Source organism: Piliocolobus tephrosceles, chromosome 13, assembly GCF_002776525.5.
Source record: "Piliocolobus tephrosceles isolate RC106 chromosome 13, ASM277652v3, whole genome shotgun sequence".
Lineage (NCBI taxonomy): Eukaryota > Metazoa > Chordata > Mammalia > Primates > Cercopithecidae > Piliocolobus > Piliocolobus tephrosceles.
In genome coordinates, this window is record NC_045446.1 from 82,758,390 (window position 1) to 82,775,600 (window position 17,211).

Below are 17,211 nucleotides of genomic sequence, written 5' to 3' on the forward strand. Positions count from 1 at the left end.
TAATTTATATGAAGGTTTAAGTGATTGATAATCACTTATTTCCCAGGAGCATATCTTTTTTGAGAAAACAACACAGACCAGGGGATGAATTTTTAATGATGGCCCCCTACTTAGATGTGAACATAGATGACAGGTTATTAGGTGGCTAGGCGGAATACAGTCTTTTGTTCTTTTTTTTTTTTGAGATCTGTTGCACAGCATGATGAATATAGTTAATAGTGGTATATTGTACATTTCAAAATGGCTAAGAGTAAGTTTCAAATGTTCTCACCACAGAAAATGCTAGGTATTTGAGATAGTTGATATGTTAATTAGCTTGATTTAATTATTCCACGTTGTGTTCATAAATCATAATATCACTTTGTACCCCGTAAATATATGCAACTATGATTTGTCAATTTACAATTTAAAATTATTAGATTGCTGAGGACAAAATAAAATCCCTGTCCTCCTTTCCCCCTACACACACAGACACACAGAGTTGGGCAGCTACAATTTGGAGCAAACCTAAGATTGATTGGCCACTCTTAAAGGAGACTTTTCCAGGAGGAACTTTTTCTAACAGTAAGAACAAGCCGTGTATCCTGAGAACACAGATTATCTTAGACCGCAAATTACATTTTGGAACAATGAGTCCCCTTCTCACCATCCTTCCCCATCCCTTGGCTGGCAGGTCCCTTCCATCCAAGTCATCTCGTTGCAGGATGAGGCTGGAGCAGCTCTCTGCTGGAGGACAGTGCATTTCTTATACATCAGAAGTGCACTCCTCAGGTCCGCTCTGCTTCCTGGAAAGTATACGAATATTTCCATACATACAAATTTCAACATCATCAACCTGGAACAATAGACAGAGGGGTGGTATATTTGCTGTGGGGGAAGGGGAACTTTCTTGGCTTCCTTAACATGGAAATGCGTAGGCCTAGAGAATCCCTGACTCAATGGCAGAGACCATAGCTTGCAGGATTGGGAAGAAATCAAAGCATTCCTGTCCATTAGCTTTGGGGTCTAACCGTATTGTCTCAAACCCTGAGGAAAATCAGGCCTAACAGGCATCAGGCTGTGGGCAGGTAAAAAATTAACACAGAAATAAAATGGCAGCTGCAGGCCTGGTGCCACCCTCCTTCAGCTGATCAATCATCTCTTCTGCTGGGGGCGTGGTCACTAACATTAGAGAGCAGAACTCCCAAGAAAACTGTCACAGCTGCACCCATTTAAACAGATCTGGAACCCTAAGAATCAACCTTTGCTCTCTTATGTCATGTCTTGTCTTTGTTTTGCTTGTTTTCCATGAAGCTAATAGCAGAAGATGTAGACAGCCAGCCCAACGGACAGATTCATTTTTCCATTGTGAATGGAGATCGGGACAATGAATTTACTGTGGATCCTGTCTTGGGACTTGTGAAAGTCAAGAAGAAATTGGACCGGGAACGGGTAAGCTAATTTAGGACAGTGTCCTTCCCATCCACATCCACCCCTTTCCTAGCATCAGGGGCACAAGCTCCAGGGGTGTAAATAGGAAGGTTCTCCATTCTAAGTAATGAGAGTAAATAAGGATGGGCTAAAATGGAGCATGAAATATTAGGGTTAGACCTTTGATAGAATTTTCTACCTATAATAGATGCTGGTTATGGAGGTTTTAAAGAAAAGATAAATATGTATCTTTCTAGGTGCTTTGAATTTTAGCCCTTCCTAGAGCCGGGGGACAGAAAAATACTTTCAGGGTATTGGGACCCTGTGGTCCTAACTTTACGAGCAACTTTAGCCCTCAGTAAGCAGATACAAAAAGATCACCTGAAGGCATCTAGGTCAGAAAAAATAGTCCAAAAAGTTTCTCTGTCCAAGGTTAAGTGAAGTTTCTAAACATTGTCTTTCTTCACCAAAAATATGCATCTTCAAAGGGAAATTAAATATGGAAAAGGATGACATGGTATTGATACTGAAAAGCAGATAGATTCTGCTGGGTGATACATGCCCATAACCCCAGAAATATTAACATTGATAAATAAGACAGATCAGCGATGACAACTGTTGCATTGAGCAAAGGCCCAGAGCCTGGGTCCTAACCAGGGTGGTTTTGTCCCCCAGGGACATTTGGCAATGTTTGGAGACATTTTTGGCTGTCATAACTGGGCAGGGGGTGATACTGCCTCCTACTTGATAGAGGTCAGGGTTGCTGCTAAACATCCTAAAAAGCACAGGTCAGCCCCCAACAACAAAGAATTATCCAGACCCAAATGTCAGTGGTGCCAAGAATCACCTGGTCTAGAAAATCAAACTAAAGATGATTGATCTTTAACGAAGCACAGCCTGAAGCTCCAGTTCCTCTGCGTGTGCACAGAAGGAAGGAAGCATTACACCTCTGTATTGTCACCTCTTTGTACCTTGGCAGGTGTCTGGATACTCTCTGCTTGTCCAGGCAGTAGACAGTGGCATTCCTCCGATGTCATCAACTGCAACTGTCAACATTGATATTTCCGATGTGAATGACAACAGCCCAGTGTTTACACCTGCCAACTATACTGCTGTGATTCAGGTGAGCAAATCTTGCTTGCCAAGCACTTGTCCCTTTGCATTCAGCTTTCTTCCTCTGCTGTGGTTTACTCATTGTGGTTTATTGCTATTATTACTTAATGTCATCTCATCCCTTCATAGGGCAGGTATGAAAAGAACCTAGTTCTTCTACCACAGCTGATTAATAAATGTGAGTAAGAGCTATTGAGGGGTGGATTTTTTCTCAAGTGTCAGGCGCTTTATACACACTGTCTCTCCCCACAACAACCCTGTGAAGAGGAATGGTGGATTGGCCCCCACTTTATAATTGAAAGAGCTAAGGATCTGTAAGGTTAAGTAATTCACCCAAGATCATGCAGCTGATAAGTGGCAGAGTCAGGATTTGAACTTGGGACTATCTTCTGCAAAAGAATTCTCTTTCCCCAGTGGCAGGCTGCCTTTAAGCAGCTTTATGCTATTCTGGCAGATGACAGAGATAGATACGCATTGTCTCATCAGTCAAAGACAGATTGGGCATCAGGATAGAGCTGGTACTCATTAAAATTAATTTTCCATAACCAATTTGTTTAACACTTTAAATCCACCTGCTCTTTAAAATCAGACTGCAGGATAGAGTAACTTACTGCTGGTATTCTGCTCTAAGAGAGAGTGGCTCTTCTGCCCGTCTATTTTTATTCCACAAGCACAGTACTAGGTATTGAGCTTCCACTACTTCCCAGTAATTCCAGGAGCTAAAAGCACAACTTTACGAGGATCAGGAAATCCAGCCCAGGAAAACTGTCAGTGTAGAGAACTTAGAGGAGACAGAGTGATGTGCATGTCTTGGAGGGCCACAGGTATTCTGGAGAATCAGTTCTTGCCTGATCCAGTTTGGCCTCAGAATCACTCCCAAGGAGTCCCAGGACTTTGTGGGTGGAAGGTGAAATGTGAGTGGGCCAGGTCTTGAGGGTCCCCTTTGGAATAACATTCAAGAATTTGAGCCTGACCAGCCATAGCTGGCCTCCTCAGACCCCAGGGCCACTGAGCTGTCCAGCAATCAGACTGGGAGGCAGCCTCGAAGGAAGCAGCTGGCCGCTGGTTCCCACCCCTTTGTCAGCGAAATCTGATTCTTTCCCTGTGGTTTTCTCCTCCTCTCTGATGCTTTTTCCAGCAGCTCTGCATTCTTACCACACTCCTGCTTCCCCAGAGCTTTGCCCAGAGTCCATACCTTCCTCCATTTCTCTTTCCCTCAGCTCACTCTTCTCCATGACTGTTGCTCACAAGGGTGCTCTGTGCCCTCATGGCCTCTGTTTGCTAATCCCAAAACAAAGTGGGTTTCTCCTACTCAATATTCAGTTTTATGACACGCATCGATCAGCTTGACAGACTGTTTTCAAATGCGCAACAGGAGGTCAACAGTGAAAGCACAGAGAGGCTCAGCCCATGAGCGATGATGGGGCCCCTATCCACAGGGCAGACATGTCTGTGTTACCTTACACCCTTCTTCTCAGATGGTGACCCTGAGCGCCACACTGTCTCTCTCCCTGTCTTCTATGCAGGAAGCGGCCTTTAGAGAGTAAGCAAACAAATCAGTCAGCCTTGTGTTTTGTGTGCTGCTGAATATGTTGTCAGCGTGAAATAGTAAATATATGTGGGGCTATGGTGGTCCCACGACTGATTCCAGAGGGAGACAGTGTCTAGTTTTTGATGACCAACAGGACACTTGTGAAAAGGAGCAAAATAAGAGGTCTCTACAGTCCTTTTCTCTTTCTTCTTCGAAAAATATGCCTCCGTTTTCCCAGCCCAGAATGACTTTCTCATTCCCACACATGGTTTTCATAAGACTAATTCAGCACATAAAACTTGACTGGGCCTGCCCTCCAAACTGTAGTGTATCATCGTCTCCATCTCTGCAACCCAAACTCGTTTAATCCTTACATCGATGGCGTCATGAGGCCTGAACTGATACAACTGATTTCGGGCCCAAGCTGTGGTATTGCTGAAGCCTCAACAGAGTAGGGGAAAGGACAGCAAAGCCTGAGCTACAGAGGATTTATTTTGGCATTTTCAACGTGAGGATAACCTTTGACTCAAGAAGGAGCTTTGCATTCCCATTTGGGGAAAAAAACAGAGAAGTTCTGCAAAATAATGCTTACGTAATAGAATCAGGACTTCCAAGAATTCTGATGAAATTAAGGATTCCCTTTCTGTTCATTGTCAAATTGAGGAATGTTTTACCCCAATTCCCTTCCCTAAAGGAACGTGGCAAAACTGTGTTCTGGAGAATGAGGTAAGGTATAAAGCCCCATTTTCCACCGGGAATATGCCTTTGTATATTGACTAGGAAGCTGCCAGGATGTCCCACCAAAAAGTCCAATGCCGTGACATGGTGTGTTGGGCCTCAGCATAGTTGTGTTGTGACATGTGTGTGTGAGAAAGTGCCTCCCTATCCCAATGGAGCTCTTCAGGTCAGCTTGGGCATTGCCAGCTCACCCAGGACAAGGTGTGCCCAGCACCATGCTCAGAACCTGTGAAGCCATGCAGCTCCAAGTCCCTGTGTTCACGCCAGTAAAGGATTGTCCCATAGGTGGTTGTGGGAAGCAGCCAAAGATAAGAAACATGACACTTACAGATACCAACATGTTTTCAGAAGACGAGATAATATCACAGGGAATCCCTTCTGCTGAAAGCCCTGTTTTCTAGCTCAGCACTCTCAGCCTGTAATGATGGATTTTTGTTTTTGTTTTTAATCAATGTGAAGAGAAGTGTAATTTTATCTTCCTTTTTACTATATACTCTTTTATGCAGGAAAATAAGCCAGTGGGCACCAGCATCTTGCAGCTGGTGGTGACAGACAGAGACTCCTTTCACAATGGGCCTCCCTTTTCATTCTCTATTTTGTCGGGAAATGAAGAGGAAGAGTTTGTGTTGGACCCTCATGGGATCTTGCGGTCGGCTGTGGTCTTCCAGCACACAGAGTCTCTGGAATACGTGTTGTGTGTCCAGGTATGGCATCGTGCTCTGTCTCCATCGCACTGTCTTTCTTTCTCATGCTTGTTTCTGTCCCCTTTGGTGGATTTTTTCTTTGCTGAGTAAGCCAACATAATTCATTACCATGCAGGAGTGTTCCCCTTTTAATCTCAAATTCAATTTCACACCAATAAAAGCTGCCTCTGTGTGTGAAATTGAACAGGAAGGAAGGGAAGCATCATTGTTCAGGAAGGACATTCCTGTAGAGTATGCCCAACAGATGGTCACTGGGCTTAAATCTGCATTCTAAAAACTCCTGCTGCTTTGTACTATTACCCACCACATTACCCCACTTGGGGCAGCTACCAATCCCTGTCGTAAGGGGATTTAGCCGTGTCATGCCTCTGCTTGGTAGGCCTTCCCCAGTGAGGCAGGAGGGGACAAAGGACTCAGCTGGCAATGGCCTCCAGCATGTCAGTTCCTCATGGTCATTGGCCTATGTGACATGAAATGGGACAAAGAGGCAAAGGTGGCAGGTATGCAGAGTATAGAAGAAGCAGGAAATGAGAGGGCCCCCAAAAGTTCCCATGTACAATTTCTGTAAATACCAAGATTTGGATCCCATCAGGGAAACTGAGTGATTTTTTCTATCCACTGTTGCCTACAGAGGACAATCTAGGCTCATTATTATTGGTGAAAATAATAGCAATAGTAATTATTGGTATTGGTATAGCATTGACTTATATACGTTGTCTCTTTGGATAAATTACACCTTACTTTACTCCATGAAACCTTCTAAATTAAGGACTGCCAGCTCCAAGCACATCAATGAACTTTTCAATTGCCATCTGCTCCTCCAACAATACTGTGTAAATGATTTTATATCACAGGGTAGTACTCAAGGTAAGGAGAACTTTTCAGTGCCTTCTCACAGAAGCTAGCACAGTTTGCCTATCCTCTCCAGATACGGAGCAGATTTCACATCTTAGGTTTTAAAATCTTTTTAAAAGGCTCTCTCTCTGAGTCCCTTGTATTAAACTACCACTGAGTCCTGCATTTTCTTCCTTCATCAGTCATATTCCCATTGCCACTGCCTCACTGTATTCTGCACAGCCCCATCATGCTACTGTGGCAGGAGCCTCCCGGGTGCTACCTCTGGCTTCAGCTTCACTCTCTTCTGACCCAACCCTTCACTCCTCCCATATTAATCATTCCACTTAGATTATGTCATTCCCCTTAATCCGGGACCAGCAAACTACAGCTCTTGGGCCAAATCCTGCCCTCAGCCTGTTTTTAACAATGAAGTTTTACTGGCACACAGCCTCCTTCATTTAGATATGTGCTGTGCCTGCTTCCTTGCATAGGAGAGCCTGGCATGGTTGTGATAGAGGCTGTATAACTCACAAAGCTGAAAATATTTATTATCCAGTCCTTTTCAGAAAATGATTGCTGATCCCTGCCCTAAACTAAAACTATCTGTTGGTTTCGTAGTGTTTGAAAACTTAGGCCCTGCAGGCTGAATTCTGCCCCAGACTTTCAGATTTTGAATTTCAGGACCTTTTGACAGACACCACTCTCCAGTCCTTCTCTGGCCACAGGCCTATTGCTCTCTCACCTTATACCCAGCAGCTTCATGCCTTTCTTTCATCTTTCTGACCTCTGACTTGTGAATGGGAAACCTCTGGTCTATAAAGTCTAAACTCCACTCTCCTTTGAAGCGCTCCACAGTTTGACTTCAAGTTCAATCTAATTTGCTAAAGTTATCTCCTCCTCCATGAATTTTACATTCCAGCATCTCTCGTTCACATCATCCATCAAATAAAGCATGTGATGATGGCAATAGTAAAAATAACAACAGATGGACACAGTGGCTCACACCTGTAATCCCAGTACTTTGGTAGGCCAAGGCAGGAGGATTGCTTGTGCTCAAGAGTTCAAGACAGCCTTGGCAACATAGTGAGAACTCATCTCTACAAAAACAAAAACAAAAAATAAAGTAGCCTGGTGTGGTGGTGCACACCTATATTCCCAGCTACTCAGGAGGCTGAGGTGGGAGGATCACTTGAGCCCAGGAGGTTGAGGCTACAGTGAGCTGCGATTGTACCACCACTGCACTCCAGCCTGGGTGACAGAGCAAGACCCTCCCTCTAAATAAACAAAACAAATAAACAAATAAAAATAACAATGACATGAACCATCATGTACTAAGTGTATCTACGGATGAGACCTGGGTTTAGTGCTTTGTAACGACTCTGTCTTTGAATCCCCACAACAGAAGGACCCTGTGAAGTGATGCTACTGTTTTACTCATATTAAAAATACAAAAACTGAGGCTTAGAGAAGTTAAGTAACATACTCAAAACCGGATATGTAGTGGGTGACAGAGACAAGATTCAAACTCAGGTCTGTGTGATGCCCAGGCACTGGCTTTTTCACTGCCTTCCACATACAAGGACACATCTCTCACCGGATCCCACCTCGTCTGCAGGGTTCACATTTTCAGATACCTGCTCCATAAACCCAACTCATGAGAATCTGCCCTTCTGAAGCCCTGCCCTTCTGAATACTTCCACCTTGCATGCCATCGGTGTTCAGTAAAGACCTGTTGGCAGAGTGGATGCTCTGTTAATTATTACACATGGAAGGAAAAGAAAAAGCGTTTTTATCAAGCTACCTAGCTTTTCTTTTCATTGTGTTACATTTTATTTGAAGCCTTACCATGTCTTACATATGCAGAAAGGTGCTATCTGGGTTCAGTCAAAAGGAAATAATCCAACAAAAAACAGAAATTTCTCCTCCAAGTGGAAAGACCACTTCATGAGGTTTCCCCTGTGGTTGCTGCATAAAATTAAAACAAGGTCAGCCTGTTGCGGGCTTGTTGACTCTTGTAGCCCTCTGTCCTCCTTCTCTATTCACCCCAGCCGGCTTTATTGTGTTGATACTTTTTATTGTCCATAGCAGAGTATACATATGGGGATGGAAGGTGATAAATCACTCCTCTTACTTAAACACACATCCTCAGCATTTTTCAGAATAGTGGCAAGGGGTGAAGGAAGAAGCAAATATAAAGGTACAGACGTCTTCTATCTGTGGGTTTTTAAAAACTTGCTATGGTTAGTTTTCTTCGTTCGTTGCCTTTTCACTTCTTGGTTGTTTTAGGCAAAGGATTCAGGCAAACCCCAGCAAGTTTCTCACACCTACATTCGCGTGCGAGTCATCGAGGAAAGCACCCACAAGCCCACAGCCATTCCCCTGGAAATTTTCATTGTCACCATGGAGGATGACTTTCCTGGTGGGGTCATTGGGAAGATTCATGCCACAGATCAAGACATGTATGACGTGCTCACGTTTGCCCTGAAATCGGAGCAGAAAAGCTTGTTTAAAGTGAATAGTCATGATGGGAAAATCATCGCCCTGGGAGGCCTGGACAGCGGCAAGTATGTCCTGAATGTGTCTGTGAGTGATGGTCGCTTCCAGGTGCCCATTGATGTGGTTGTGCATGTGGAACAGCTGGTGCATGAGATGCTGCAGAACACTGTCACCATCCGCTTTGAGAATGTGTCCCCTGAGGACTTTGTGGGGCTGCACATGCATGGGTTCCGGCGCACCCTGCGGAATGCAGTCCTCACCCAGAAGCAGGACAGCTTGCGCATCATCAGCATCCAGCCCGTGGCAGGCACCAACCAGCTGGACATGCTGTTTGCGGTGGAGATGCACAGCAGTGAGTTCTACAAGCCAGCCTACCTGATCCAGAAGCTGTCCAATGCCAGAAGACACCTGGAGAATATCATGCGCATCTCAGCCATCCTGGAGAAGAACTGCTCAGGGCTGGACTGTCAGGAACAGCATTGTGAGCAAGGCTTGTCACTGGATTCCCACGCGCTCATGACCTACAGCACGGCTCGCATCAGCTTTGTGTGTCCGCGTTTCTACAGGAACGTGCGCTGCACCTGCAATGGTGAGTGCAGTTTTGAGTGTTCCCTCCCAACTCCTGAGATTGTAGGAGTAGACTGAGTTATCATTCCAGCATGCCTGCGTTCAATCATTCGTTCAACTAAATATTAAATGATCACTTACTGTGTGCCCAAACACAGTAATAGATGCTGGGGCTGCAGGAGGTACAGTCCCATGAAGCTGTGGCTCAGTGAGCAGCACAGACAGACAAACAGGCGAGCCTATTTGATACATATTGTCAAGAAATGTACAAAGTCCTATGGAGGACCCAGCCGATGGGGGGGTGGTTTCCCAAAGGGAGTATCCTCTAGGTAGAGATAAGGGTCCAGTAGGAATTAGGGTACGGGAGGGAGAGCCTTCTAGGCAAGGGGCAGCTTGCATGAAGAAGGCTTAGAGGCATAAGAAGAACCTACACTGGGGATGGAAAGAGCTTTCCTCTGGTTGCAATAAGCAGGGCTGGGATGTGAAATAAGACTTGAGAGCAGGCCCAGACATCACACAAGGGCCATTAGCCAAGATGAAGAATTTAGAAATTATCCCAAGGCAGTGAGAGCCATTGGCTGATGAGAAGCGAAGAAGTGGCAGAATCCGATCTGTCTTTCACAGAGGGTGTGCTGGCTGCAGAGGGGAATGGATTAGAAGAGGAGGCGAGGCCAGAGGCACGGAAACAAGTTAGGAAGCTGTTGCCAAGAGTAAGGGCAGTTCGATTTGCTCCAATGAGAAACAGGGGCCAGATGTCCAGGAGCACAGTCAAGGGATGGATTCAGCCCTCAGAGTGGCAGGGAAGGAATGGTTCGTGTTGTTGATGTAACTGGCGTCACTGAACTTTGACCTTTACTGGTCAAAGGCCATAGCTGCACAGAGTCACATGCCCATAGTGATCGATGAGAAGCACTGCCCTCTCTCTCTTTTCCTCTGTCTGACATGTGGAGCCATAAATTCACTGCCCTCTTCTAAGGAAATTGCAGCCAGAGTTTTTCTAGCCAGTGTGAATTTGGTCCAAAGGGACCATGGCCACAGGGAGGCCATTTGTAAAACATCCTTTAGGTAATTGGGGACAGGCAGGGCCCCTGGCCTCTTCCCTTGCAGAAAGTTCTTGGTTGCAGTTTGGGGAATGATGTCATCAGGGGGAGGCCCTAGGGGTCATAACTCCCTCTGAGAGACACTTTGACGGCCTCCAAGCAGCCCATCAGTGTGTCAGCTGCTCTCTCTGTGGTATCCAGTGAATTCTGTTTGTGAGTGCATCAGGTAGAAGCAGGGATGTCCAGATTTGTTTAATATGTAAATTAGCTGCAAAGTCACTCAAATCATGCATGCTAGGTGAAATACATTTCTGGAAGATGTCACCAACATGCAGAATTTATGAATGCCAGCTGTCTGGGCCTTACCTAGATTTCCTTTGTTGGCAAACTGATTTATACACCAAAGCTCTTCTAGGGTCTGTATGCAGTGATTCACACTAGGGTTCAAAAGGGGTTCAGAACAGGACAGGGAAGACCCTGAGGAAGAAACTATACCAGCTAATTGATCCTTGTACTCTGAGAACTCATTTATTTCTGCAAAAAATCTGCGAAGGCAACAATGTCCTAGGCCCTAAAGATTCAAAGTAAAAAAGATACAGTTCCTGCCCTTAGGAGTTGGCAATTGTAAAGTCAGCTTCCAAGCACCTACTTGCTATAACAGTGCTACAGAAAATGCTAGAGTATAGAAGGGACAGAATCTCCCCTGTGGCCAAAGGAAAGCTATCTGTGGTATCTATACACAGAGACCACCAATGTGCTAGGTCTTCAGGGATGAGTTCATCAGGAAGAGACTGGGGTGGGGGCAGGGAGCAGACTTTGAATAATTATTTAAAAGAAGGATTTGGAGGAGTGTTTTTTGTTGAAGATAGAGGGGTTTGCTCTCTGTTTTACATAAGACGCTAATGTCCTAAATGCAATATGTTTCAAGGTGATGTCTCTGCCTAGGGCCCCTGTTCTCTAGTCTCCATAAACCTTTCTACTCCCAGTAAATTTAGAATGCCAGAAGGTTTTGTGAGTCAGGCCCCAGTCATCCCAAGAGGAGGCCTTCTGGGTTTGAAAAGCCAGCATTTGCTCAAGAAGAGCTTTGTGCAGAGTCAGGCCGTGCTCTCAGCCTTTTCTCACCTTCAAGTCACTCTTATAATTAAGCTATAAAATGAAATTCTAGATTTTAGTGGTAAAGGAGCTCCAAAGGTCATCTAGCCCAGCCCTGTCTTCAGCAGGTGATATATGATAATCTTCATTTTATAGATGTGGTAGCTTTGTGCCTTGCCCGGGGCCACACAGCTGATAAGAGTAGCATACTGATTCAAGAAAGGGCCCTCTTGGGCCCCTACTTTATTATCTGCATCTTAAGAATAGGGACTCTTCCTTTTTCAATGTGAATCATAACCTCAGTGCTATGTGCTGTATAAGAATACTCAAATACAGTCATGCGTGGTATAACAATGTTTCATCAACAAGGGACCATATATACGGTGGTAGTCCCAAACTATGGTAATACCATATTATGCCTTTTCTATGTTTAGTTTTGTTTAGATATAAAAGTACTTACCATTGTGTTATGATTGCCTACAGTGTTCAGTACAGTAGGATGCTGTACAAGTCTGTAACCTGGGAGCCATAGCCCGTACCATATAGTCTGGGTGCATAGTAGGCTGTGCTATCTCGGTTTGTGTAAGTGCACTCTGTGATATTTGCACAATGACAAAATAGCCCAATGATGCATTTTGCAGAATATAACCCCATTATTAACCAACTCATGACCGTAATGCAATTTTCCTAGCAGACTGATTTCCAGCCTCACAGTACAATCCCAGTAAGGCAGACTCCTGTGTGCATGGGGCTTACTAAATGCCCATTGCTGAGCCCCACACTTAGATATGGACAGTTGGGGTGGAGCCTAGGATTCTACACATGTAGCCTGGGTGACTCTAATGTTGCTGGTCAGGAAACCAAACTTTGAGAAATCACACAGCGAGATAAAGAGGAAAGAGTTTCCTCCAGGTGCAGGAGCAGGCTCTTTATTTTAATAGCAATAGCTTTCTCACTTCTAGAATTATCTTTTAAATAAAAATACAACTATGAGTTGTTAAGGTATGCATTAGGCATTTTTAGGCATTTTCTCATTTATTGGAAAGGAGAAATAATTGAATTCAATAAAGGTCCCTCCCCACAACACACACACGTGCGTGCACCCACAGGTGCATACACACACCCTCACACACAATTAGTATTGGCTGCTCTTCTGTTTACTCTAGGAGGTCGGCAGATTCATTAGATGGACTTTCCCACCACTTGGTGGAATAATTCGCATGATAAATAGAGGTAACTGTTCGCTCTGGACTGTGTAGTAATGTTTAGACAAATCTGGCCTCAATATTCTATCCTCCTCCCAACTTCCAGCTCATCTTTTTCTCATACAGAGTTTTTTTTTTTTTTTTTTTTTGGTCCAATTATCATCATTAGCATCTTGAACCAAAATGCTGAGTTATTCTAACAAAATAAAAGCAGACGTGAATTTTGGTGCCAAATAAGGTCATTAGACTCCAGCTACCAGCAAACATCGTGTCTGAACAAACTTCAAGAGATACAAAGGTCTGATGTTGTGAGGTGGTTCCTGGTGAACTTCAGAGGTGCAGTGAACATTGTCACTTCAGTAAGAAAGACTGACACCAACTTAAATGAATTGAGGATGATAGATGTCCTTGAGCCCATATAGGAGATGTGCAAGAGGAAAGGGTGTCACGGCAGCCTATGGGACCTTGCTGATTGTCCATTTTTGAAAAATTGCATTCAAAAATCTAATATATAAATATATCCAAAAGGATGCACTTGTCCAGTAGGATGGACTGCCAGTGAGACCATCAGAGTTTACAACCAGTGTGTTTATGGGTGTGGTAGAAGTGGATGCCGGATTTGTCAAGTCTCTATTAAGATATGGAATACAGAATGGAACCTAGTGCTCCAAATGGAATGGATGGAGTGTTTTTGCCATGGGCGAAGCCCTGTGCTGTACAGAAATGAGTCAGACACCAGCCATGCCTTCAACCAGTGGGGAACGCCACTGTCATAGGGTTTTCTCAGAATATAAAGAGGAATCACTGGAGGTGGTGCTGCCTGAGCAAGGTCTGAAAAGGATGCCTGGAATTATCTAGGTGACCAGGATAGGAGATTGAAAACCAAAGGGCATAAGAGCCAAGGCATAGAGGTGAGAACTGGTGTGCAATTCAGTGCATGGATCAAGGCAGGGACAGACAGATCAGATAATGTTTATCAAGTCATGACCAGTTTGCATGCTGTTTTTCACATACTTGCAATTGCATTTAACTCTTACTATAATCCTAAAGAGTAGGTCTCGTTAACTTTTTTCAAAAATTAAGGAAACCAAAACTTGGAAAGGTCAATTGACTCACTCAGAATCACAGAGCTACAGAGCTAGTAAATGACAGAGCCAGGATTCATCCTTGACTGTCTTATTCAAAGCATTTTTTAACCACGGCACCTTACCATCTCTGCACAGATTTGAAAGGAACTCAGAAGTTTCCTAATCCAAATTCCCATGCACAGCAGACATCCTATTTTCTGTATTCCTGGCATAGTAATTCAGCCAAGTTCAAGCACCAGTACTGGAAGCTTACAAGGCAGCCCTGAGATTATCTTCTGCCTTATAGCATACCAGAACCTCTCTCCTTGTCACGTCATTCAACTGTATCCCTCAGAGCCACGCAGATCCAACCTGACTAACCCTGCTTCTACAAACTGCCTCTGGGTAACTAAGGATAGTTGTTATGACCCTTTGCATCCTCTTCCTAGCCAAACACAAGAAATTCATTTGCTCCTTGGCGGTAAACAAATGTGTGCTATAAAAAGTTATAGATGGTGTTATTGGGGCACGGAGGAAGCATAAAGGAGGGGGTTTCAGCTCTACTTAGAGGACTACAAGAAAGGCATCGGAAGCAATGAAGCATGTCATAATAGGTCTTTGCCAGGTAAAGGATGCATTTTAAGCATCCTTTTGTTTACTTATTCTCTCGGCAGTTAATTGAATACTGTTTTGCGCCAGGCCCTGGGTGGAGTGCTGGAGATATAGTGGTGAAAGAGGCTGATGTGATCCCCATTCCATGGAGAATGAAACAGCATCATGGATTGAGCAAATGACAGAGAGCTCAGTGGGGTGGATGGTAAGAAGTCAGGACAGTCCTTGGGAGGGATACGGTAGGATAGGTAAAGCAGGCCTGCTGACAGGTGGCCACTGCACTTCTAATAAGCGCTGTAAAATAAAATGATGGCGGCTTCTGTGAGGCAGTCAGACACTTACAACATGTTCGTGATGTGTTTTTATATAGCACAGAAGAATCTGAAATTGGGTTTGCACTTTGGCTGGGGTTTGTTAATGCTAATTTTCTGAGGAGGGAGCCAATCCCAGTGGCTTTGAGTAACCTTCAGTGTTGTCTGTTAATCTTAACAGGTTAACGCCCTACAAACTGGGAAGTTTCTATTTTTCATTCATAAGAAATACACCTTGGCAGATCCCTCATCTCCAGTATGCATGAGTCCCACATTGTCAGGAGAGGTGTAGAGGCCCCCATCCTGGTGGTGATACCAGCTTCTCAGTGTATGTGTTTTCCTCTCTATATTCCATCCATACACAGCTGCCCCTGAGAGGAGGTCTTGAATGAAATTGCACTTGGCCTTTAGTGAAATCATACAGAAAATATGGCTGAGTCAAGCAAACACCATTCTGGATGATTCTCTGCTTCCGAGAGAACCATAAGAAATGACTTCAAAGTTGAGACTTCCTTTTTTTAAAACTTCTTACAGGCTGTGAATTAAGAAGGGAGCTGATTGACTTATGTGGCATTTGCCAGGACATGGCATGTGGGTAAAGCACGTGAATTCAGGGCATGGGATGTTTACCATTAGTTATTGGATTATTCAATGTAATGAGGCGGCAACATAAATCAAGAGGTTGAATCAGCTTAAAGTGGCAGCATAATAATCACAGCTAGATACTGATGTATTGGCTAAAAGCAGAGACTTAATCCAGGGGGCTGCGGGAATGCTGGGGAGAGAGGAGAGAAGAGTCATAAATATGGTAGTGAAACCTTTTAAAACCTCCAGAGGATCACCCTTCTCCTCCCTGCATGTTCCAAAGCTTTGATGCTTCTGCCCAAGTGAGTTGTCTGTTGTCACCTCTATAGAAAGTGACCTAAATTTCCACCTGAGCAAAAAAATCAGAAGGTGAAAAACCTTTCAGGGAATGGTCACATGGTGTGTGTGTTTCTCCTGGTGGACGAGGTGCGTGAAAAAAACATCTGCACCTGAGATCGAGAAGGTGGTGCAGGGCTCAACACAGGTGCACGTTCCTGTGACGCAGATGAGTAACAAGCCCCCAGGCCTTATTCTATGCCTGCAGTGCGCACAGTATTTCCTATTTCCTATCACTTACTGTGGACTTACAAATCGTGAATCTGACCAAAAAAGGACAACCAGGGAAGAGTTACACCTGAGTTCAGGACTCTGCCATGTTGCTGGGTCAAGTTTGTGTTTCCAGTTTTCACCCTGTAGTAATTTGTTTTTATAATAATTTTTTTTCTTTACAAGTTGCTTTCACATACACTGACCCATTTCATTCTCACAGCACTGTAAAGAATTATTATCTTGATTGTTCAGAAAAGGAAATCGAGACCTAGAAAAGACAAGTGAGTAGTTCAAGGCCACACAGTGACTAAATTAAAAAATTAGCCAGGGCCAAAATCCAGGTCTGCATCTTGTTAATGCAATATCCTTTCCTGTTTTACTACCCCACCTTCCCGAGAGAAACTGGGAATGGGGACAGGGCTTACTCTGCCTGCTTCCTGACAGGAGCTACACACGTCTGATCCTGCCCTGACATACCGTAAATGGCATCAGTTGGTTTGATGAAGTAGGACCCTTCTCCCTTCATGCTTACTGTGGTACCAAATGATGGATGTCTGAGATGCAGAGCATATCGGCCTATGAGCCCACATCCCCCAAGCTGTCACCAAACACAGCACAAGTTAATTAAAGCTGCATTACTTCATGATAGCTAATTAGATAAACTTTCTCCCAGAAGCCAGCAGGAGTTGACACTGCCTTCTCTTAACTGGTACTCTGAAGCTGATGGAGCACTGTCTGCCACCAGAGAGAGGGTCTTTAAGGCTCTTAACAATAACAGGTGTATGTACTTCCTGAAAAGGGGATGACAGAAACGTGATTTCTAAAAGCATGTTAACCCTTTGGCATCCATTTAAAGCTTACCAGCTTTTATTTAGATAAAGAATTTAGGGCTTTGGCTGGAAAGAGGGTTGCTATCCCCAGAAAAGTGTTTCCTGGACCCAGACATGGGTATATCTGAGACCAAGGGGGCGCATAACATTGTTCAGGGTTAGCATACAAAGGTTAAGTCTCTCTGACCATATAAATTTCAGAAAGGGCTTAATGTTTTACAACAGTTCATAGAGAGGAAAGAACTGCAATATGGGATATGGGTATTATTTCCTTTTGAGGAATCTGTTTTTCAAAAACTAAAAGTTTTTGCTAGGCATACACTGAAGTTTGCACACATGATCACATCTGTCCCCTGCTAAGGAGGATGTTCCATTTACACTGGCCTGCAGATTCTAATCTGCCTTCATACTTCCTTCAGCCACAAGAGAGTAGGCCCACGAGCAGAGCAAACAGACAACAGCAGCCAGAGCCCAAATGTTTATGGCTGAGCATTTCCAGGCTGGAACTCAGGGAGGAGTCCCCA

General features: G+C 44.3%; 1 protein-coding gene across 2 annotated transcripts in view; it reads left to right on the plus strand.

The window, feature by feature from the left end:
* FAT3 (FAT atypical cadherin 3) overlaps positions 1–17,211 on the plus strand; it is a 547,597-nt gene that overhangs the window by 490,455 nt on the left and 39,931 nt on the right. For both annotated transcript variants that reach the window (XM_023209116.2, XM_031933808.1), the window contains exons 15-18: positions 1,294–1,431; positions 2,390–2,533; positions 5,299–5,496; positions 8,620–9,418. In XM_023209116.2, coding sequence (XP_023064884.2) covers positions 1,294–1,431; positions 2,390–2,533; positions 5,299–5,496; positions 8,620–9,418 — 1,279 coding nt within the window. The remainder of the gene's footprint in view (positions 1–1,293; positions 1,432–2,389; positions 2,534–5,298; positions 5,497–8,619; positions 9,419–17,211) is intronic.